Here is a 24957-nt window from a genome sequence, read left to right as displayed (position 1 = left end):
CTCTTGTTCTGCCTGTCCTAAAACAGGGAGATCTTCCCCACAACCACATCAAAGATCAAGTATGAAGGTCTGGAATTAAACTAAACACAATGAGCTCTTGTTGATGATGCACCCAAGTTGTTGTAGTGTGCGGGACATATTCATGACCCTGAGGAAACCATCACAGTGGAAAAGAAGGACTGCAAAGTTGAGAAGTTCCTTCCCCACCAGCGTGCATATAGGGCCAGGGTTCCTAAAAGGTTGTACTGCTGTCTGTTGTTTCTTTCACAGATCTAGGTCTACAAAAATAACTTCTCCCAAAGTTGTGTGCTCTTATAAAATGGATGATAAGCCAAACACATTCCTTGTGGACTTTGCTCCAGATCATTTACAGAACCTGTGCGCATTCACTCTTCTAAATTTCTCTGCATAAAGCTGTCTATTGCCAAAAAATTTTTTAAAAAATGTAGAGGAGGTATTATGATTTTAGAGGAAACTGGATGCGGGAATACTTGCTTTCAAATTTTTGGCCGTCATACTGGAAGGCGCTGAAGGAGTCCGAATGGCTGTCGGAACTGACAAGGTCACTGCTGCCTGCACTCGCAGGAGACGTCCACTCAGAAGGCACACCTGGGTCATCTGCAGGGCGCATTTGGCTCTGCTTGTTCAGTATATCGGGAAGGTCTTTCGGAACTTCTAAGCTTCCTGGACTGCTCCCTCTTCTGGTCACATTCTAATTGAAGAAATGTTACAATTGAAGAAATAGTTTGAGAAAACACTTTTGCAGCCAGAAAAGATTTTCATGTTTGCTATTTCAGAGACAAGGGCTGTACAAAACTAAATGATTCAGCTACTACCGATTTTTAAGTCCAGCTCCGTTTCCATCAAATAACATTTACTGCAGCCATTTTCATTTGAGGTCATCAAACTAACAAACATCACTAGTTATTAACATTTTTACAGTCATAATTAACTGGTGATTTTGTAAACTGCTTAGCATTACAATTGTATATTTCAGGACAAAAGAAAATTGCAAAAGCTTACCAGAGCACTACCACTGCGCAGTCTTTCAGCTATAAACTCATCCATGAGGTCAGGAATATTTGCATTACTACTGCCATTATCACTACCAAGAGGGTTCTGCTTTGGGCTCATATCCTCTCTATTAGCTAAAAGCAAATGAATGACTGTATATAGTAAAGAACAGTTTCAATAACAAAATATTTTTTTAAAGCACAGAAATAAACCAGTAGATACAAAAGAATGTCATGCAGTTAAAAATACCTTCTCCCATAAAATAAATTTAGTTTTAGGAATTAGTAAGTCTACCCTCACCCTTCAACGCCCCCCACCCCTACCCATCACCACTGAGCAGGTGTTAGTCAATTTCCAGTGTGACCTTTAAAAGAGCAAGAAAGCTTACAGATAAGCACTACTTAAAGTTGTTAATGCTTGCTTTAAGCACACATTCTTCATTCCTCCATATCACCAGATGCATAATTCCCCCCCAACTCTGCGGGTGTATGCTAATGAGAAACATATAAGTAGAATGTACCAATGAATTATGTTTCAATGCAGTACTGTAGACACAGAGTACACTTAAATAAATTAATGAACAATGAAAGATGACATGATTCAAAAATTAACAGAAGACTTAAAATGGTCAGTGGTTTATGATCAATATTGCACAGAATTACACTGTTTTTAATTCTGTTACACTATTGTGTTATTTTACCTTGAAGGTTTTATTTTTCTTGTTTATCTTTTTTTTTTTTTTGAGAAAGTGTTATCCCCTCAAAAGACTGCAAAGCAACCATACTGTTAATCTGAGGTATAACATGGTCTTGATATTAAAATCGTGAAGTATTAAATTTCAAAATTTCGTTCTATATACTCCTAGAATCCAGACTGCACATTGCTTTTAAAGAGAAACTTTTACTAAATAGCATATTGAACAAATTAGCTGGAAAGAATCTACATTACTACCCAGTCTACTGTGATATGCTTACAAAGACTGCCCTCAGATGGCATTAACATCTCAATGCAGGATGCATTACAGAGCATTCTGTTAATCATGCCAGCATACAATGTAAAAAAAAAAAAAAGCGCAAAATAAACCTACCTCACTGCTGAAAGTTAATTTACTGTTCTTTTAAAAGTTACTGAACACATGAACTAAGATGGTGATATTAGAATGACAGCCAGCCTTGCCCATTTTGGTTAACACATAGAGGCTCACAGTTAGCTCAAGGAGAACTATCATGGTACCTTTATGCACTTCCATGACCCCAGGGGGGAGGGAAAGCAGTGATAGATGTCGCTCAGGAAGTCAGTGCATCCATTCCAATGAATGCACACAGAAAGCACTGAAGCATATTTTGAAATAGCTCAAATAAAAATGACAAAAATCCATACCAGATTGTTTTAAGAAGATAGTCCAAACAGGAAATTTTGAAGCCTACTTCAAAATTTTCTTGTCTCATTTTCAGGAGGAGGAGGAAGAAAAATTAACTGAACCTACAATTGGCTGAACTGCAATAACTGATCACTAGGAAGATAAATAGGAGATATCAAAACCATTTTTTCCCTATTGGACAGCATACGAATGCCAAATATATATTGAAGACTGGCTTTCAAGGCTTGCCAGGAGAAGTATATGATAAAGACAGGATCCATTGGTAGGTCATTTACTATCTCTTCCTCTTCCCTACTCTTACAGTGTTCAGCAGCAAAGTGGTTCACTATTATTTTTTAAAAAGGATCATTAGTAATTTAACGTTTATCAAAGTAACTTATGCTGGAGGGGGGAAATTCAGCTGGCCATATGCGCATGCAAAACCAAACAGGAAAAGCACTGATCATCCCAAAGCCTTTTGATTTGCTTTATAAGAGCTTGCTTCAGGTGCATCAAGCCAAACTGGTGCTGCCTTTCTCCTATTGTGCTCCGCACACTGTTAGTGCTCACCTGCAGCTTTCTTTCCAAAATAGCCCATTACATGACTGTACAGATCCCTCAGTGGAGCCTCTGCTGGCACTCTGCTCTGCCTCTGTGGGGAAACATTTGCCTTCGGCTTCGAAAGAGCATGTACAACAGATTTATAAACACCACCCAGGGAGCCCTGCTGTTGTCCCGACTCCTGACTCGATGGCTTAGGTGGGCTACGGTTTGACATTTGATTTATTCCAATACTTTCCTTCTGCAACACGAATGCTGGAACATCTCCTGATTCTTTAATTTGCCTACTACAAGCAGAAGTTGTACTGGCTGGATCTAGAGGCCTATATATTCCGGGCTTGACCAGCACAGCCATTGTGGATGAGCTGGTGCTTGTGTTGGTGCTGCTGCTGCTGCTGCTGTTGCTACTGCTCCCGCTACTGAAACCACTGAGTTTACGAAGTCTTGCTTTCCAGGGGGCCTCTTTGTTTTCTAGAGGATTATAAAACTGAACTGATTCAGTAGATGGCCTAAAAGTAACATGAACACTGTTTCGCTTTTTAGCTGCTATTTTCATTATTTTAGCCTTATGGGTTACCGTTTCAGATATGCTTCTCTTAGTTGGTGACAGTTTGCTCATGCCAGTAATGTGAAGCATTTCAGGGTTAACTAAGGCTTTATGTGGCATTTTCTTTGCATGCATAACACTTGTGTTGGTTATTTTTTCATTAAAGAGGACACTTCTATGCTTTTCAGCTAGCACTGCTTCCACAGATCCATCTACATCAGTGGCAATTTGTCTGAACAAATACCTCTTTGTTTCCTTTTCTCTAGGGCTACTTGACCTGGGATCAGGCAGATTTTGGATGGGCCTATCAATGTTTAAATTTTTAGCTTTATCAGCTTGGCTTCCTGTAGAACTGTCTACTTGTGTAGGTGCAATATTACTTATAAAGCCACTTTGGTTTTGCTCCAATTGCAGTTCTGCGTCATCAGCACTTTCTGCAACAGTGGTACTACTTGCACATGTAACAGTCTGGTCTGTATGCTCTACTCCATCCAATGGCAATTTATCATTCCTACTTATTCCTGCATCAGCTTCATGAGAAGAAGGCTCATGCTTATCTATCTCAATGCTACTGCAAAGTTCTTCATTTTCCTTAAGATATTCTCTCAGAGAGGAAAGAAGATCATCTTCACCTTCAAGGTCAACATACTGGTTTTGTTCAAAGGCTGTATCTGCAAGTTCTACCGGGCCTACCAAATGACAGAGATGGTCATAAATACTATCCCCAACTTCCAGAGAGGACTCTCGGCTATTTGTATCAGTAACATGACTTTCAGTGGATCTACATATTGAAGAGGCCTCTGTGGAACTCTGTAAGCTTGGCGCATGATGGGATGAATCGTCAATGACAGGAACTGCACCTTTGACTCGCTCAACTGTGAATGGTTCCAGGATGTCAGATGTGCTGCTACTTCGTGGAAGTGTCTGCTCCTCGTTCAACGCATCAAAAACTTCACTGGGCGTTTCCTCACTCTGTGAAAAATGTCTGACGCGAGGTGGACGTGGGAGGATTTGAGCATCATCCATGTCTGTAGAAAAAGTATGTATTTAGGAAATCAAGTACATAAATCTAATATATACACTATTGTTTTGTTTGTTCACTACTGCAAGGTAGTGATACGCTTTAAAAAGAAGTCCTTAAGAACCATAAAATATTCTCCACCAAAAACTAAAATGTTGTTAAACACATATACATACACACACATGTGCACATACGTGCACACATATGCTATCTAGTACAGTGTGAGATATGAGTTAGACCATCAGAACAGTCTTAAAATATTAACATGCATGGAAACAGAGCAAGATCATGGGAAATATGGAAATGCTGTTAAAGCTAGGGCTGTGCCAATAAATTATGAAATACTAATTCATGGAATCAGAAATAATGACTTATAATATAGCCTGTTTGGGAAAATATGTAACCCAAGAACTGACAATATTTCTAGCCACAAGTTGACTCAATATGTTGAGGAAGCTGTATCATCTTTAATTATTAAGTAAATCTCTCTCTCTCTCTCTCTCTCTCTCTCTCTCTCTCTCTCTCACACACACACACACAAAACACCTATGTAGGTATGTCCATAATTCAAGTGAAAGAAAGCAGATGGTTCCCTAACTCTGAAAGGCTAGCTACAAACGAATGAACACATCTTTCAGTCTCCAGTTGGGATCTTCTGAAGCACCTCTAAAAAACTGGATACTAGTTTCTTATAAGAACCAGAAAAAGCTAATACAATGATCCAGAGGAAGTCTGACAATTACTGAACCTACAGCTGACTTATCTTTATTCTTAATGATCAAAGTGGCCAAAAATGAATCCTAACGAAGGATCCATTGTTCCCTCAGGATGAGATGAACTAGCACTAAGAATGAGCGGGGAAAATAATACTTACAGGTAAGAGCCCACTTCACCTTTTCCCTTGCTGTTTTAGAATTCTGCTGAAAGCAGTATACCCTCTTAGGAGGTGAGGTGAGAGAAGAGAACAAAAGCCTACAAAACACCTACAAAACACTTAAAACCCAAAGGAAATCTCGTTCATAATTTCCTGCGGAAGCCCCACTGATATAAGGTCTAGACTCTAATGCACAACAAAGAGGTTCCTGGAAGCTCTTATAGCAACCCTTCAGATTTCCTTTTGAGTGGATCTGAGCTCCAGCTCCAGGGGGACACACTGCAAAATGAGTTCTAAATAGTCACAGAAGCACCTCTGCACCCTTTCAAACACTGAAGATGCAAACACTGAAGATGACATTAAATTTAAATATGAAGCTTGTGATGCTCTTATTAACCTATTTTATTTCAGCAATTCTTCGTAGAATACCATTCTCTTCTAATACATTTTTAAACATTGTGTGCTGTTTTATTTCTATGTTTTGGTTGTTTTACTTTGGTTGTAAGGTTGACTGTTTCACGGAAAGGTAGAGAAAAGATACCAAACACACACACACACACACACACACACACACACACACGGCTAAAATAATCCTGTCTCACATATTTTTGCTGCAGAATCTAAGTGTAGAATTGTTCTACCACTATGCAATGTACAGTGGTGCCCCGCAAGACGGACGCCTCGCAAGACGGAAAACCCGCTAGACGAAAGGGTTTTCCGTTTTGGAGGCGCTTCGCAAAACGAATTTCCCTATGGGCTTGCTTCGCAAGACGAAAATGTCTTGCGAGTTCCTGCGGTTTTTCCCCCCTTCCCCCCCTTTCCCTAAGCCGCTAAGCCGCGTATCAGCTGATCCACTGATAAGCCGCTTAACAGCTGATCGCTAAAAGCCGCTAAACCGCTAATAGCGCTAATCCGCTAAGCTGTCAATGGGCTTGCTTCGCAAGACGAAAAAACCGCTATACGAAGAGCCTCACGGAACGGATTAATTTCGTCTTGCGAGGCACCACTGTACACAGTTTAGTTGGGATGGGAAGGCTGCTCCCCAGAGAAAACAAGATTGCACCCAGAAATGTTAAACTCCATGTTGTTTCCTGTGTAGCCATTTGTTACTGTTCTGGGTACCCAAATACATGAAGTGCCACCAGCACAGTCTTCTTAGGAATGTCAGAAGCTGCCTTATTCTGTTAGGCCACTGACCCATCTCAACGCCTCCCCAAAATTTATAAGCACAAAACTTCCACAATCCTGTTTAGGATTACTAAGGTCTAACTATGATTATATGCAAGGATCCCAATGTTTTCTACACTTCTCCATTTCCAATTTTTCAAAAAATCCTAAATAGCCAGCTCTATTTTTCTGCTTCGGGCTGACAAGTCATATTAACAGATTCTTAAGACAAAATAATAGTTTTGCCTCGAAAAACAGTAATCATAATACACAAAGCTGAGCCGATAACTTTTTAGAGACATTAGCTGTACTGATAGGTTTATACAGAAAATGACTTCCTAAGTAATAGATAACATAATCTTGTCATAGTCAACATAAAAGGTAAAGGTAAAGGTACCCCTGCCCGTACGGGCCAGTCTTGACAGACTCTGGGGTTGTGCGCCCATCTCACTCAAGAGGCCAGGGGCCAGCGCTGTCCGGAGACACTTCCGGGTCACGTGGCCAGCGTGACATCGCTACTCTGGCGAGCCAGAGCCGCACACGGAAACGCCGTTTACCTTCCCGCTGGTAAGCGGTCCCTATTTATCTACTTGCACCCGGAGGTGCTTTCGAACTGCTAGGTTGGCAGGCGCTGGGACCGAGCAGCGGGAGCGCACCCCGCCGCAGGGATTCGAACCGCCGACCTTTCGATCGGCAAGTCCTAGGCGCTGAGGCTTTAACCCACAGCGCCACCTGCGTCCCGCCTATATCCTGATATAAAACACAGATTGTTCCATTTTTTGAAACCTACAAAAATAGCCTGTGGAATGAGGTGAGCAGGTCTTAAAATGTGGGATGAACTTGGTGGAAAAATCTAAGCATGACATTGTAAAATCATTAGTTTTACCAGCGTCCATGGCAACTACAATTCTTTGATAGCAATAGTCCAACTGATAAATGATTAGGACTAGATTATTAATTGATGAAGTTTAAACACAGTTATATAGCATCAATGAAGGTGCCACTTTGAGGAACCTAAAGAAGAAACACACAGATTTTCTGAACTGTTTAATAATTTACAACACAATATTTTCTTTTAGCTCGAACTGGGAATGTTCCATATTATACAGTGGTACCTTGGGTTAAGTACTTAATTCGTTCCAGAGGTCCGTTCTTAACCTGAAGCTGTTCTTAACCTGAAGCACCACTTTAGCTAATGGGGCCTCCTGCTGCTGCCGTGCCGCCGGAGCACAATTTCTGTTCTCATCCTGAAGCAAAGTTCTTAACCCGAGGTACTATTTCTGGGTTAGCGGAGTCTGTAACCTGAAGCGTATGTAACCTGAAGCGTATGTAACCCGAGGTACCACTGTAATAGCAAATCATGAGAACTTTTTTTTTTAAAAAAACCAACAAGCTGTGTCAAGACTGTCTGAAAAATATACTCTCCTCATTTCAAATTAACATGTTTTTTTTTTCTTTAGTTGATGGCTATACTTAAAAGGAAGGCATTTGTAGTGTTGTTTTGAAAGGTGAACACAGACAGTCCGTCCCTTCAAAGGTCCTGTACCTGTCTGGACATGTTGCTGGGGGTAGGGGAAGAAAGGGATGGGAGTCTAGGAAAAAAATAAACAGAACTACAAGACAAAACTCTTTTAAAATATTATTTCCTCTAGCCGTTGTGGAGCCTCACTGATCCTAAGCTGCAGGTCTAAGGGAGAATGACTGGAGTGTGCTTGAAGACAGCAAAGTTGCCTGGCTGGCCCCCTCAACAGGAGCACTTCACACAGCAACTCTTTGCTGTCCATCTCACTTCTGTTTCCCACCCACCCTGTAAAATTTTATTAAGGTTTTTAAATAATACCATACAATTAAAAACAAACTAATCTAAATAAAAGCAGAAACAAAAAGAAAAGGTGGAGTCCTTTCTCACGGTTGGCTCTTAACCCTTGTCTCACAAAGGAAGTTTTAGACCAGGGGTCAGCAAACATTTTCAGCAGGGGGCCGGTCCACTGTCCTTCAGACCTTGTGGGGGGCCAGATTATATTTTGAAAAGAAGAAGAATGAATTCCTATGCCTCACAAATAACTCAGAGATGCATTTTAAATAAAAGCACTCATTCTACTCATGTGAAAACACACTGATTCCTGGACCGTCCGTGGGCCAGATTTAGAAGGCGATTGGGCCAGATCCGGCCCCCGGGGCCTTAGTTTGCCTACCCATATTTTAGACCCTCCCAGCTCTTACCTGGGAACATCCCTTTCTTCTCCCAGCCCCTCACCCTGGAATCTCTTTCCTTCCCTGCCTCTCACCCAGGGCCCTTCATCAACCATCCATCACCTTCATGTGTGCATAATCCCCCAAAAGACCCAGAGCCAAGGACACCAAGGAAAACAAAAGAAAGAATGAATAAGGCAGGAAAATGGAAGAGAGGAACAGACGAGAAAAAGCAGGAAAGAAAACGCACACCCCGCTTCTGAAATAGCTACTACAAATATCATCTCTGAACAAGCCTTTGAAACTGACTGGCATTATGAAACAACGAATCACAGCATACAATACATGATTCAGCATATTTGAAATGTGAACAAAAACACAATACATTTATAGCTTGGGATTCAATGGCACAGGAGATAAAATGTGGTTGCTTCAACAGAAAACCCACCATAGCTGTGAAGCATTTTTTGAGGCTGTCTAGCACTGACACAGTACCTATGAACGGAGCTTAAAAATCATTATTATAATATGGTTCATTGGGGGGCTTAAAAAATGTTGTTTTTCTAGAGATCGTTCAAGGGTTTTGTTAACAAAAGAACAGCTAGTTGTGTCTTTTAAAAGAAACATACATAGCAGTTAGCACTTAAGTGTTTATAATAAAGTGGTACCTCGGGTTAAGTACTTAATTTGTTCCAGAGGTCTGTTCTTAACCTGAAACTGTTCTTAACCTGAAGCACCACTTTAGCTAATGGGGCCTCCTGCTGCTGCCGTGCCGCCGGAGCACGATTTCTGTTCTCATCCTGAAGCAAAGTTCTTAACCTGAAGCACTATTTCTGGGTTAGCGGAGTCTGTAACCTGAAGCGTATGTAACCCGAGGTACCACTGTACTGTTATAAGTAATAACATACTTTTTTGGGGGGTCTACTGATGAGTTTTTAATGTGGTAATTACTAATGTAAACCCCTCTCTAGTAATTCTTATGCATTTACTGACATAGTCAGCAAGACATTGATTATAATAAACAATCAAAAGGAGAAGGCTATGATGCCGGTAAATTAAAATACAATGACCAAACAGCGATGATAGAAAATATCCTCAACCTCTCCATGCTGAAGACTTTCAAAGAGAAATCTTTTCTTCTTCCTTCTGCCCCGGCATTTGATGTAGAAAACCTAGTTCAACAATATATCTCAGATATTTGTGTCAAATCAACTTTTTAAAAATTCAGCTGCAAAGCAGAACATTGAATTACTTCTATAGGAATTGGCACAGCGCTAGCTTCTCACAGTTCCAGAATGAGCTGTAAATATAGCATACCACAAAACTCAAAATATCCACTCTCATCTCTCCCCCATTTCCTCCCCACCCCTAAATATTTTACTTTGAAAAATGTAGTGATTATGCAGTCTTTGAAAGCAGAAGGGTTAAAAAAGTGAAAAGGGGGTGCAGAAATTAGCAGAGGTGGCACTACCTGAAAGCTCATCAGAAAGGGGAGTGAGAACAATATCAGGCAAGAAGGGTTTGGAAGTATGGATCAGAACAGGAGCACTTTTAGCACTGCGTATATAGGCCGATGGCAGAGCACATTCACCAATGGATCGGCTTCTCATGGCTTTAAAAAAGGAAAAGAAAGAAGTGGGGAAGGAAAAAAAAGAAGAGTGACTATAATGAAAGGCTGTGTCACAGAAAAAGCAGCAACAGAGAAAACAAAGATAAAAAGGAAGAAAATTTAAATTAAAACATTTCAGCACGGCAGATATTGGCAGAGCTGTAAGGAAAAAAAATAATCAGTGGGCACATAAAACATTTTGAGTTGATTTTTAAAAAATGCTAGACAGCAATAATGCCTATATTTTGACAACTACAATTACTGTGTATTCAAAGTAAAACACTAACAGGTGTGTATTCTCAGAAGCGCCACTGAGCTCAACAGAATTTCTTCCCAAGTTGAAAAATGTCAACAAGCTGAAGGCCATGGCATGAACACTAAAGAGTGTATACAATTGTGCACTGATAAAGCACATGTCTTGCACTTGCTCTGATCTAACTTTTCCTTTTTTTAAGTGAGCATCTTTTAGTCTGAAGAGCTTCAAATAATGAAAACAAACTAGGTTCCTTTCTGGTCATAGAAGCTTCATGAACAGGTCCAGACATTTAAAAATATGTCCTCACTTGCACTCCATCCCTGTCAAAGGTATCTGTAAAGGGAATGTAACATGTGACTGATATACTTTGGATTCAGACTCACAGTACAATACTATACACATCTACTCAGAAGCAAGTCCCATGAGTTCAATGGGGCTTACACTCAGGTGAGCAGGTGTAGAACTGCAGCCTAAGCTACCTTGACAGGTTCCATTGGGTCGAGTTACTCATGACTTAAGTTTCATTTATTTCAATGGGAACTAAGTGCAACTAGCTCAAAGCAGCACATTTTTCAGCCAGTATATTTATGGGATCACTTCCCAATAGCTGCAACTGTATCAATGGTCAGCTTGAGTTACATATTATTTTCTCCATGTAAATAAATCATTGACTTGAATAGCTTGTGTATGTATATATATCCTCAAACAATGAGTTCTACTGATTTCCTAATAGCATTATTTTAAGTAATTGCAGGAATTACTTTAGAAATTAAATTTAGAACATTAAACAATTCAGTTTTTTTAAGCAAACAAAGAGCAAAGATGTCTTAAATTGTAAAAGTCTGAGGAAGCATAACATTTAACTAAAATATACCAATACAGCAAAAAAGGATGCAAAACATGCCATCTAAATGGAAACATTAAAACATGGAGGCAGAAAAATGAAGCAAGTGTTTTTAAACACAAGGTGAGAATCCAAATTTCCTGCCTAACCTATGCGCTCCTTGGATCTAAGTTACTACACTGGTATTATCCCCTGGTATCTATTCTAAGCAATGGCTTTGTAGTTCAATGCCTTACAAGATTATAAATTGCAGCATAGACCACTGCTCCTAATTGCATCATAATCTTTTAAAAAAGTGTTTTTATTAAAGATTTGCTGGGGTTACGGAAGTGCAAACATCGTCTCTATTTTCAGATCATAAAGTTCTGCATCATAATCTTAAAATGCAAAACCAGACTGCATTGTTAACTTCAGGGTTTTAACACATCCAACTTAGTACAATCCAGACTCCAGCATCCCCAATAACTTTCTGAGTTTCGCACTGCTCATTCCGTTTGAATCTGAAAGAAATTCTCAGCCCAAATTCTTCCTTAATTTAAAGCACTGAAGAACCTTTTTATAAATGGACTTTTTATAAATGGACTGATTACATAGCTGAAGTGAGTGAATGACTTTCATGTGCCCAATGCATCTGAAGAGCCTACTAACTATATTCATGTTATATGAGTTCTATCCACAATATTCGCTTTATATAGCCAAGCTAACGCTCAATAGTTTTTGGTGATAATCAGACTTACTGTGCAATCCCAAACCCAGACTCATCGGGCTGGAGTGAGTTAGGATATGGCAGAGCCATCCAAACCAGTGCTGGCAGACCTTTCCCCTGCTCATGAGTAGCCCAGTGGGCAGAACTATTATTATTTATTAAATTTGTCTACCGCCCTTCATTCACAGATCTTGGGGCAGTTCACAACATAAAATTACAATACCAATAACCCTCCCTCCCCAAACACATTTAAAAGGAGTATAAGATGTTAATCAGCGAAAGGTGTAGTTGAAGAGGAACTAAATCCTACCACTATTATTATTATTATTATTATTATTATTATTATTATTATTATTATTATTATTTCTACCACTGACCCACCTGGCAGAATGCCCCCAAATGGAAGATGCTGAGGGCAAGAAAGAGGTTTGCTGGGGGTGAGGGTGCCTGGCTGTCACATTCACTCCCCTCAGGCCATGACTGTGGCCCTGCAAACAGATGGAATATCCACTAATCAAACGGCTGGCCCAAGACAGACCTGTCACATAGAAAACAATGGGGCAGGACCAATCTGGGAAAATTGAGCTGCTTCCCCTTGCCAGCTACACCCATGGCAGCATGGGAGAGCTCCAGGTGCTGAGGAGACCTGTAGCAAATCAACGCACAGCACCGGCAGGATATAAACTCAGCATGCGTCAAACGCAAACAGCACGACACGTTGCGTGGCGCAGGGATATGCCTCACACACTCCTCATGCAGGGAATTTGGGTTCTAGAGATGGGCTCTGGAGAATGGGCACCAAGGAGGAAGGACGCTCTGCACCCCCAGAAACACTGAGCACAGACTACTATACAAAGACAGAAACAAGAGAACTTTTAGCTGCACTTTCAGCAAAGCCCACCTCCCCAGCATAGGGGAGGGAATGCAGCTATTGCTCACATCTCTTTCCTGAGCTTCACGCTCAAACAGGCACTTGGAACCAGCCCTCCAGCGAGCAAGGATCCTCACACAGAAAAGCCTTCATGGAGCCCACCTGCCCCCAAGATCAGTCTGGGAAATGGGAGAGCCGTCTGGAACCAACCATGTCACCCTGCAAACTCTCACACGAGAGGGCAGAAAACAGTTCACACCCCTGCCACCCTCCAACAAGTAACTTCAGAGTTTGGCCAGCAGAAAGCCTCACCTTTAACCCTTGGCCCATGGTGCATGTGCAAACATACCGCAGCTACAAGAAACAAATGCTTGTACCTTACAAGGCCGTGTGTGGCATGGGAGTGGAGTCCCTCACAGCTGGGCCTCTTGGACTGCACCAGGGGCCTGGATGGGGGAGATCCTATGTTTATACTGACCATGCCTGCTCTTACTTTTGTGCAGGTCTGGTCCAATCCTCCTACTCCTGCAGAGGATGTGGATGACAGCCAAGAAGCACTGGTGGCCCACCTATGCCCATGAGCAGGTTGAAACTCGACTGTGGCAACAAGTTCAGTACAGATTCGAGCGATTTTGCCCTCAAAGTGTAAGCTATTTGTATACAAACCTCAGAAAAAAAATGATTACATTTCCCCTGACTCCTTTTGTTCACTTTTCTTTTTTCTCTCATTAGGCTTCATATATATTATATATCTCTATCTATTGCAACCTCACCCATGGATAAATATTCTTATTATTTTTATGCTCATTATTTTTGTTTACTCTGCATATTATTGGGTCTCAGGGTTCTCTGAACAATGATGGTGCCAAGTTTAAAGGAACGCAATACCTAAGAAAATGCCACCCATTTGCTTCATGTATGGTCTACTCCTTTTGCTCTAGTCTAGAACTTAACTAACGCTTCCATGTTCTTTTGGAATGCATCTGGGGAACACCCATAAGCAAAGGACAAAGGTAGGGCTACATAATCTATGTGCAGAACTTATGTTTTTACTCCAGAGGTGGGTCAACCAACTATAGGGCCAACACCAATGCAACTTGACAACCACTAGGTTGACTGCCACCTGCATCTCTATTGCCAAGTGAGGGCACTGGTCTCATAATCCGAGGAGGAATTAAGAAAAGCTCCCAAAAACTCAGAAAGATGGGCCATGTGGAGGAAATTCCAAGAGTACCTGAATGAGACTGTGATGGCTGAAACAGCTATAGTGATAAAGTTTTGTTCATAGCCTACACAAAAGTGACCAAGAATAAAGAATGTGTTGTCATCTCTAGTCCTCTGAAGGAGCCCATACTGTGGTGATGGCAACCAAAGGATATGGGATGCAGAAAGAAATCAGAATTTAAACTGGATCTGCCTCTGGTTGCCAATGTACCCCAGATTTCAAACAGTCTCTGCTTTCTGCACAAATATGAGTGAAAAGGGGAAGAACCATTTCATGGTGCCAGATTTCCCCAAAGTTCAATGAAATAAACTGTTATGCCGGGAAAGCAGATTGTGTTGGTACAACACCTGCCAGCAAATCATTCATGAATTTTGTCTCCACTGAGTTCACCCCGGTGTTTAAGCAATCGTTGTGGACCTGCAGTTTTCAGTGGCTTTGATGCAACATACTGTGGTTAACGCGGGTGGTGCTGTGGGTTAAACCAGAGAGCCTAGGACTTGCCGATGAGAAGGTCGGCGGTTCGAATCCCCGTGACGGGGTGAGCTCCCGTTGCTCGGTCCCTGCTCCTGCCAACCTAGCAGTTCGAAAGCACGTCAAAGTGCAAGTAGATAAATAGGTACCGCTACGGCAGGAAGGTAAGCGGTGTTTCCGTGTGCTGCTCTGGTTTGCCAGAAGCGGCTTTGTCATGCTGGCCACATGACTCGGAAGCTGTACGCCAGCTCCCTTGGCCAATAAAGCAAGATGAGCGCCGCAACCCAGAGTCGGCCACGACTGGACCTAATGGTCAAGGGTCCCTTTACCTTTTTAATAAGGAATAACAGCAGCCTCAAACATGATACATAGTCTCTGTGGCTGTACAACAGCCTCAATTACAAACTGCTATGCTAACATTTGGTACACAATCAGAGTTAATGGATGCACACTGGGACATAAAATCCTATGAGCTTCAGGTTAAGCACAAGTAAGTCCGTAACAGTGTTTCAGGTCTCACATCTGGGTTTCCCTTTAGTGAAACACTCTGTATCAAATGTGGGGAACTTTTTCGGTTCCATGGGCCAGATCCTTATCAAGATTGGCCTCATGGATAGGTGTGAGGGGCCTGCCCACCTGTCAATAACATTGTAACATTATGATATCACACGTCTGACATATGGGCAGTCCCTGCACACCTCTAGCAGTTGGGCACTGAGGAACCTGCGAAGTGTTTTAAGACAGTCACCACACTCCAGCCTGAACCACTCGGGACAGGAGCATGTGGACTGCCTAAAAGCACTTGGCAAAAGCACCCTCTGAAGCAGCTCTGCATTTTTCCTTTAAGTGGGTGGCAGGGAGAGGAAACAGAGGCCAGCATTGTCCAGGCTCCTTTGTCCTCTCACTAGTTTAAAGGATGGGGTCCTGCTCATGAGCTACAGACACCAGTGACATCAGCTGATGAGTGGGTGTGCATGACTTGGGGGGAAAGAGGGGAAAACACTTTGAAAATGGGAATGAAAAACTTTTATCATGAAAAACTTAAAGACAGAGCAAGAAAGGAATTTGCACTAAGTGGTACAACTGAAGACATGTGAAACGGAAGACATCAAATTAAGTAGAGGGATTCCATTTGGAGAATGAATTTGAGGTTTTGAAATGGACGTAGGCACAGAGGTGGGTGATATAGTGGCTGTTGTTGTTCAGTTTAACAATAGTGTCCTACACTTGGGACAGGGCAGCAAAAGAGGTAAGGACTAAGGGACAGTTCATTAAGAAAAGCACACAACATTCTTGGTAGGAAATTCTTCATGGTTGAGCCCAACTAATACCTGGATATTAAGTCTTGCACTTCACCCAATTGCTGCAACTGTGGGGGTCCAGATTGTTTGGTATTAATGCAATTATAGTATATGTGCATTCTATGAAGGCACTGAGTCAACTAAGGAAAGAAATTACCGCATTTGAGAGCTCAATAAGGCTGGGGGGGGGGGAGTGCTTTGGTAATTAATACAAAACTCTGTAACATGTGACAGCAAGCAATAAAGGGGAGGGGCTTGTTAGAGATTCAGATATGCCTAATTATTAATAATCAATTTGCTCTCATATCAAATGCTTTCTTGGTTTTAGTGCCAAGAGTCGTATGTCTGGGGGAAAGCAGCTAATAGTTTCATGTGAATAAGAAAATGAGAAGTATGCAGAGGCACAGCTTTCTGTTTTAGACTGGAACATTCCAAGATCAATAGTGAAAAGTCAGATATTTATAAATCTCAGCTAGTACTGGAAATGTGAGAACAGGTTACATGTTTGTGCCAGGATGGCTAAGCTGCTGGCTGGCTGATTGTAGCATTATTTATTATTTTATACTGCCATATACAGTGTGAGTGACAGCTTTGAAAAGTTTGGGAAAGTGAAGTGAAATGAAATGAAATAAAATATGTATGACGGAGATGGTCTCAGGTTGTCTGGGATCCTTCCAAGGTCGGTTGCCACCTCAGAGATATCATACAAGCTGTGTGCAATTAACATCTTAGCTATAGCTCTTTTTTTTTGTAACAGGTGTGCTAGAACACAAAGCCAGCTAATTCTGGTTTGAAACACACAGAAACACTTGCTACTAGAAAAGATCTTGCCAGTTTCCCTTACATCCTAGGATGCTGTGCTCTAGCCTAGCTCATAAATTTGTCCATAACAGATGTCTTTTGAAACAGAGGTATCTATGCAGCATGCCATCAGAAGTAGGGATAGCCGCACATGTAGTAGCAACTGTAGATGCTGTGCTTGCAATGGGTCTATGATGAAATCTACACAAGATTGCAGTTGTATAAGACAAATCCTTATGTGGTACATATATAATGGATCACAGGATCAGTGCATAATGACCACGTGTTTGGGTATATCTGTAAAAATAATTTGCATCTAACAGTCAAAGGGCAATTACTTCTTCATCTCACACCACACAAGACTGCCTAGACTTGCATACAAAAATGTATTACTAGTTGTGACACACCCAAAGCATATGTAGAAAGTTATTTACATGCATTCGGTCTATTAATTTCCCTTCTGACTTTGTTTGTGTAACATCTATGTTCTCTATTACATACCAACTGTTTTTTGTCGCACAATACTTCTGGCCTTTTCTGTTCCTGGAGATCCAGTAGTTGTTGCACTACGCTGTCGCATTGGGGCTTGTCCAGGCTGATCACGACTCCAGCCTCTTGAAAACGACTTATCAACCGATGCCTTTTGAAACTCATGCCCAACTCCTGAAAGGTAGAGGGGAGACAGAACATATCAATGATTACATATCTGTCCATCCCACAGAAACCTAGCCAGATGGGAAGGGTATAAATGAAATGAAATAATAATAATTACCAATGGTGATCATTATGTTTTCCACCCAGCTTTAACATATTACTACCAAAACAGTATTTAAATAATAATTGTATTTTTGGTCTCAACTCAATTCTATATTGAAAGATCTATAATATAATCAAGCTGTAGATAACTATCTAAAACATAAAAAAGGAATGTTAATCACAATTTATTCTGAGTATCATTCGGGTAAATAAGCAAAGGCTTCCCCATGGAGAAATGTGTGTGTGTGTGTGTGTGTGTTTGTTCCATCTTCTTTAATTTAAATCTCACTACTAAAGCCACACCCAATTATACCAACCAGTTATTTAATCTATTGGCAGGAATTCGATGTTGTGTTAAGGCAATCTTTCCATCAGGGCAAGTATTTTGGCTTCCCAGATGGAATGATCTCCCCTCGTGTGTTCTGGGGGTGTTCCCAACACTTCAAGCCAATTTCAGGAGTGTAGCTAGAGGAGGGAGGAAAGCCCCATCACATAAGTGGAAGTCCTTGTGCAGGGACTCATTAATTGAAACCTGCATAATGCTCTTCCCTTTCTGATACAAGCCACCATTACTACTGTTGTGCTGAACATTTAGGCTTATAAACCTTCCCTATAATTTGACAGAACTATGCCTGCTACGAGTCAAAACAAATTGTTACTTTATTTACTACTATTAATCATAGTAAGCATTCACCTGTGGGCTTCTTGGCACCATCTAAGTTTGGTTCAAATTTTAAAAAAAATCTTAGTATGCCACCTGTGCTTTCAAAGAGCAAAAGACAGTAAACATCCCCATTCTGGCATATGCAGTAGCAACAGCAACATCATGTTAAGAAATAAAATTTAAAAAATATAAAAATTCCTTCCAGTAGCACCTTAGAGACCAACTAAGTTAGTTATTGGTATGAACTTTTGTGTGCATGCACACTTCTTCAGATCTAGTTGGTCTCTAAGGTGCTACTGGAAGGAATTTTTTAATTTAATTTAATTTGTTTTGTTTTGTTTCAACTATGACAGACCAACACGGCTACCACCTGTAACTATAATCATGTTAAGAGTGCTCACTCATGAGTAGGTCTGCAGGTGGCAAGGGTTCCAGCCTCACATTCAAAACAGAACACTTTCCTGGCGCCAGGTCTATTTTAATCGTTTACTAAGAACAGATTTGCTGCCCAAGGAGGACTCCACATCAAGTGGTAAACTGCAGTCCTGTCTTGTAGACTATTTATTTCATGAGTATATGAGCCTGCTGTTTCGCCCAAGAAGTCAAAGTATATTTTCAGAAACAGACTCCTCAGAATTTCAGACATTGAGACATTATGGGCAACTTCCACTTTAATGAGGGATTTATTTGCCTGTAGCCAAACCAGAAACTGAAGCCATAATCAGCAACTGCACTGGATGTGGGGCAAATGTGCACTAACTCTTCAAAAGGATGATTCATCCGGATTTTTAAAAATGAACTGAAGGGTCATAAAACTGGCCTTCAAGCATGACTACAGTGGTGCCCTGCAAGACGAACGCCTCGCAAGACGGAAAACCCACTAGACGAAAGGGTTTTCCGTTTTGGAGGCGCTTCGCAAAACGAATTTCCCTATGGGCTTGCTTTGCAAGACGAAAATGTCTTGCGAGTTCCTGCGGGTTTTTCCCCCCTTTCCCCCCTTTTTCTAAGCCATTAAGCCGCTTATCAGCTGATCCGCTAAGCCGCTAAAAGCCGCTAATAGCGGTAATCCGCTAAGCCGTCAATGGGCTTGCTTTGCAAGACGAAAAAACCGCTAGACGAAGAGAATCGCGGAACGGATTCTTTTCGTCTTGCGAGGCACCACTGTACTATATCACATCCTAATGTAGTTCGTACTTAAATGTAAGCATTGTTAAGGAAATTTCAGTATCTCTCCCACACATATTTTTAAAGGATGCGTGCAGTTTCCACCTCACCTCTTATGCAATGATCATTTGTATATACTTCCTTTCATACATTAACGGACATTTTTAAATTAGTTTCTGAAGCCTGTCTGCCTTACCTTTGCCTTTATGTTTCTTTTGTTTCTGTTCACTTAGTTTATCCAGCGGGAGGTCGCTGAGATCCAAGCTGTATAAGTTTCTAGCTAATACTTTTGTTAGAGTCTCCATAGTCAGTGACCACTCTGTGGCCAGCTCTTCCCAATAAGTCAATGATGACAATACTGACAAAAGGTCATCCCAAAGTTCCCGGGAGATGTACACATTTAGATTTGCCTTGATCCAAGCTACTATGAGAGTCTACAAACAAACACGCAGATAGTGAATATAGTAATATTTATCACATGGCAACATAAGAGAGTTAGGGAACTCAAATCATTCAAAGACACGGTAAAAATATAAGAGAGCAGCATAGCTACGTTAACTGTGGAGAATACATTTTAACTAAAGTGTTTATTTTCACTCCTTTCTTTGTTAACAACTGATAAACTTGGATGGGCCTTGGGGGATTTAAACTAAGTTGTAAGAAACAGCCTCAATCAATTAGAACAAAGGAACAGATATAGGACCAGATGTTTCAGTCAGCCTTATGTTGTGCTGGCCTTAAATTCTAAATGAAACATTCACCATAAGCAACTTCATTCAATAAAAATGTCCCCATCTGCCACAGTACATCTGACATTACTTTTTACATGTATTTTCTTAATACATATATATATTTATTGCTTTGTCCACCCCCGAAAAGAAATATAACAAAAGAAAACAAAGAATAGAAAATGTAAACCACAAAGCGTCAGAGCCTGGTAGGACAAAAGCACAAAAATAAATTCAAAGAAATGATGAAGTATAAACTCAAATAATGGTTCCCCTACCATTAATAGAGATATATAAAAATAAAGGATTCTCCACCTGCAAGTTCTGTCATTATTGGGATTAAAGGTTGCACACTGTCTTAAATGAGCCCCTGAGAAATATTTCATGTAGAAATATTTACTCCAAGTTCATTACATTCCTGCCCCTAGTCACCAAAGCACATTAACAAAGTAATCTGATTGAGAATCCACTTCATATGTAAGACTGATCCATTTTCATTGTATTATTTATTAGCAGAGTTTGCTAATGTTATCCAAACAGGATTTTAAGAAGCTTCACAACTTATCACCACTATAGGTGACCTAACCTCATATATTAGAAGCACTTCATCACCTAATTTAGAGAGACAACCATTTTACAAACATGTGTGTAAGAAAAATCTGATGGCTACTTCTATTAGGTTTAAACTGCGTTGGGAGTGGAGAAATGGTGATGAGGAGTTGCTTATCCCTTTCTCTACCCTTGAGTTTCTGCTGTATCTGATTTCAGAAATGTGTTTACTTTTTAAAACAGGTGTCCTAATCCTTGTGGGAGAAAACAGCCAGGAAGAAAGAGCTACAGCAGAAAGATAATAGAAGAGATAATCACCCTTATCCCTCCCATGTCTCTGCTCTAAATCATCTCTTCCCAAATCTAAATTTCCCTTTCAAAAGTAGCCATAAAGCTTCTGTTACACACACACGTGTGTGCAACTTACTGTTCTGCCATAACACCACATATTCTCTCCCTCCCTATTTCTATTTGGATGTTACCAATTCCTCATCTTTCTAGAACAGCTTTAAATGTCAGACTCAGGATGTAAGATGTGTTTACCTTGCACATCCATCTCCTTCACTTACACTGATAGTGACTCTCAAGAATCACATTAGTAGTCCAAATCTCCACAGATCATATAATATATTTTGCAAAAATAATAAGCTAAAGATACATACAGGGAGAAATGCAGCCTTAGCTGCATGAAATCCTCAAATTATTACTAGTACAAAATCAATGCAATATTCAAAGTGGGGTGTCTATATATTTAGTAGTGATTCTTACGTGCAACTGAACTTCACATGCATAATGATTTATTGTCTGGTTTGTAATTTATGGCATTTTTTAAAAAATAAATTATATGCATCTTGAAAGAGCTTGCACTGTAAGGTGGCTTATGAAAATGTAAGTAGGTAAACAGGTATCTCATCTGAATGCAGTGCTGAGTGAAAGTCACCTTAGGTGAGCTGAACGCAACCTGATAAGGCTCAGAACAATAATAAAATTAATATTTATTAATTTGCCTGGAAAAGAGGTCCAGCAAGCCTTCCTGCTAATGTTGAATTCTTTCTTCCTTGATACTGTAGAAAAATTTGAGATGGTATTTTCAGTACCGATTCTGTGACCCTGAGAAGCACAAGCAGCATCTGTTCCCTGAAAAGCAACGTAAGACTCTGTATAATATGTGGACTCATATACATTTTACATAAGCATCTCAAGCACCTTTTAGCATTATTCATGAGAAGCACTTCGGTGGCAAAGGCAGTTTTTTAACTGATCCCTCTGACATTATGGCCTTTACCATTCGTTGCTACTTTCCTCCTGACATCTTACTCAAACCAGATCCAGTGAAACGGAAGTTGAAGAGGATTCTGGAAATGTATTTCACCCTCAGTCTCCTGGCATCCACAGAAAGACAGTGAAGGAACTTGACACATGCCACTATGCAGCTGCATTGACTATATAGAGGTTATTAATTCATGATCATTATGAACTAAATTTCCAGCTTCTTTCATTTTCTATGCAGGGTGGGGGGACTTAACTCAAACAATGCTGACTTTGCACACTTATGAGGTATTACTTAATAGTTACATTATGTATTCATCCTATTTGCATCTCAATGCCCTTCCTCCAAACCAACTCATAATGACATACATAACACACAATTTGGCCTTACAAGGAAGATTGAGACTGAATCCTGACAAGACAGAAGTACTGTTTCTGGGGGACAGGAGGCGGGCAGGTGTGGAGGACTCCCTGGTCCTGAATGGGGTAACAGTGCCCCTGAAGGACCAGGTGCGCAGCCTGGGAGTCATTTTGGACTCACAGCTGTCCATGGAGGCACAGGTTAAATCCGTGTCCAGGGCAGCTGTGTACCAGCTCCATCTGGTACGCAGGCTGAGACCCTATCTGCCTGTGGACTGCCTCGCCAGAGTGGTGCATGCTCTGGTTATCTCCCGCTTGGACTACTGCAATGCACTCTACATGGGGCTACCTTTGAAGGTGACCCGGAAACTACAACTAATCCAGAACGCAGCAGCCAGACTGGTGACAGGGAGCGGCCACCGAGACCATATAACACCGGTCTTGAAAGACCTACATTGGCTCCCAGTACGTTTCCGAGCACAATTCAAAGTGTTGGTGCTGACCTTTAAAGCCCTAAGCGGCCTCGGTCCAGTATACCTGAAGGAGCATCTCCACCCCCATCGTTCTACCCGGTCACTGAGGTCCAGCACCGAGGGCCTTCTGGCGGTTCCCTCACTGCGAGAAGCCAAGTTACAGGGAACCAGGCAGAGGGCCTTCTCGGTAGTGGCGCCCTCCCTGTGGAATGCCCTCCCACCAGATGTCAAAGAGAACAACAACTACCAGACTTTTAGAAGACATCTGAAGGCAGCCCTGTTTAGGGATGCTTTTAATGTTTGATGTATCATAGTATTTTAATATTCTTTTGGAAGCCGCCCAGAGTGGCTGGGGAGGCCCAGCCAGAAGGGCGGGGTATAAATAATAAATTATTATTATTATTATTATTATTATTATTATTATTATTATTATACCGCAGATAAATTAGGTTAAGAACAAGTAATTTGCTGAAGACCATCAAGTAAGCTTCCTGGCCATGGAGAGATAACCCATATATATTACTTGAAGGAATAATAATAAACCAGTGTAACCCCATTATAAAAAACAAACACTTTACCAAGTCTTCTTGTCCATGGTTACTTGCACTACCATGTAACGGTAGATATTAAGAATGCGTTTACACATATCCGTATGTTCATCCAGCAGTGTTTTAATCTCATTTGCTGGCTCAAGAAGAAATATATTTGAGGAATTTGTTATGAAAACCTGTGATTAAAGGGAAATAAGAACCATTATTTTGAGAATTCAGCTAAACTTGGCTGCACTGATTAATCATATTACTACTGCAGAAGAACTGGGATGTCATCAGGGTTAGTTGAATAAAGTCTAATTTGGCATACTTTAATGAGTGGAAAAACACTTCAAACACAAGTACAAATCACAGGGTTGTGGTTTTGTTTTTTTACATTTTAGAAGCTCAGAATGGGGCCCTGAAAGATACTCAAATGTCTCTGCATATATTCCATAAAGTGATACTTAACATAAATGCAAACATTAGATTTAATTTAAAATTGTCTGAAACTTGCTGAGAAAAATGTGAGTGGTTTCGACACCTGCTTGCTATCACAGTTGGAATAAAATGCACTGAAGAACATTTAGACTTACTAGGCACTCAAAGTTAGAGCCAACAGAATACAATGGAACATGCCCAAGTGATCCTAAAATTATACTCTGCCCAAGTGATCCCAAAATTATACTCTCCTCCAGAACCAGAGGTTATAACTTCATTTGGACAGATTTTTCTAACAAATGACTACTGCAAACTGTAAACAGAGCTGAACAGAAATGCAATAAATCAGTCATACATAATAAAACATGACATGAACTAAAGCAAAATCTTTGGGTTTATGAAACATTGCACTAAATTGGCATTGGATAGACACAATCTACTAACCTAATCTAGTCATCTAAATTGTTAGTAAGTGGAAACAATTATTTAAATGCGTCATAAAGTCAAAGATTTTACTTCAGTTCTAGTTGTGGTTTATTTTCTGTGACATCTGAGTAATTGCATTTATATATTATGCTGTTACGAGAGTTGCCAACCTTGAGACTGCCTTGATATGGACTGTGGCCCATTCAACTTATTTATTATTTGAGTTTTCCATCTCCCTCCTCCTAATCTAATTACCATCCTGTCCTTTTATGGTCAAAAACATAAATCCTCTGTGAATCTGGAGGATTTTGTCAGTTTTCCTTTCATGACAGGCAGGGGGCTTTTTTGGGTGGTGGTGGGGAGTGTTTTTTTGTGGGATGTGCAGAATGTTGCTGCCATAAGAGGAAGTTGCACAGTTCAAGTGAACAACATATACATTCCCTCTGAAATCTAGTCAATAGCATTAGATTTTCATGTATGGCTTAATATAGACTGGTTTGGATTCACCAGCAACATCCTAGAAACCGCAATGCATTTTGATGCATGTGTGAAAACTTATGGATATGAGAACTTATGGATATGGAACAAAATATCAAGTGGAAAACAGTGTTTTATTAACTCAATAAACCAACTTTGCTAAAAATGGAAATAATGTATAGGATTATACTGTTAGCACTGCAACGTACGTTCCTGTATATTTATATTCAGAAGAAAATATTACGCAAAGGTTACAGGGCATGCAACAGTATATATATTTGGAAAATGTTCACTGTGAG

At 40.6% G+C, this 24957-nt stretch overlaps 1 protein-coding gene across 10 annotated transcripts in view; it reads right to left on the bottom strand.

Annotated features, from left to right (window-relative positions):
• RALGAPA1 (Ral GTPase activating protein catalytic subunit alpha 1) overlaps positions 1-24957 on the bottom strand; it is a 129005-nt gene that overhangs the window by 73019 nt on the left and 31029 nt on the right. For 4 of the 10 annotated variants that reach the window (XM_079954057.1, XM_079954060.1, XM_079954062.1 and 1 more), the window contains exons 13-20: positions 23363-23511; positions 21690-21819; positions 19602-19839; positions 17323-17484; positions 10209-10349; positions 2945-4510; positions 1024-1148; positions 496-712 (exon numbers count right to left, since the gene is read on the bottom strand). In XM_079954057.1, coding sequence (XP_079810183.1) covers positions 496-712; positions 1024-1148; positions 2945-4510; positions 10209-10349; positions 17323-17484; positions 19602-19839; positions 21690-21819; positions 23363-23511 — 2728 coding nt within the window. The remainder of the gene's footprint in view (positions 1-495; positions 713-1023; positions 1149-2944; positions 4511-10208; positions 10350-17322; positions 17485-19601; positions 19840-21689; positions 21820-23362; positions 23512-24957) is intronic. The other 6 variants (XM_079954063.1, XM_079954066.1, XM_079954061.1 and 3 more) reach the window with 3 other exon arrangements.

Source organism: Podarcis cretensis (genome assembly GCF_951804945.1).
Source record: "Podarcis cretensis genome assembly, chromosome: 1".
Taxonomy (NCBI): Eukaryota; Metazoa; Chordata; class Lepidosauria; order Squamata; family Lacertidae; genus Podarcis; species Podarcis cretensis.
Note: the sequence above shows the minus strand (reverse complement) of the source record. Positions and strands in the feature narration are given on the sequence as shown.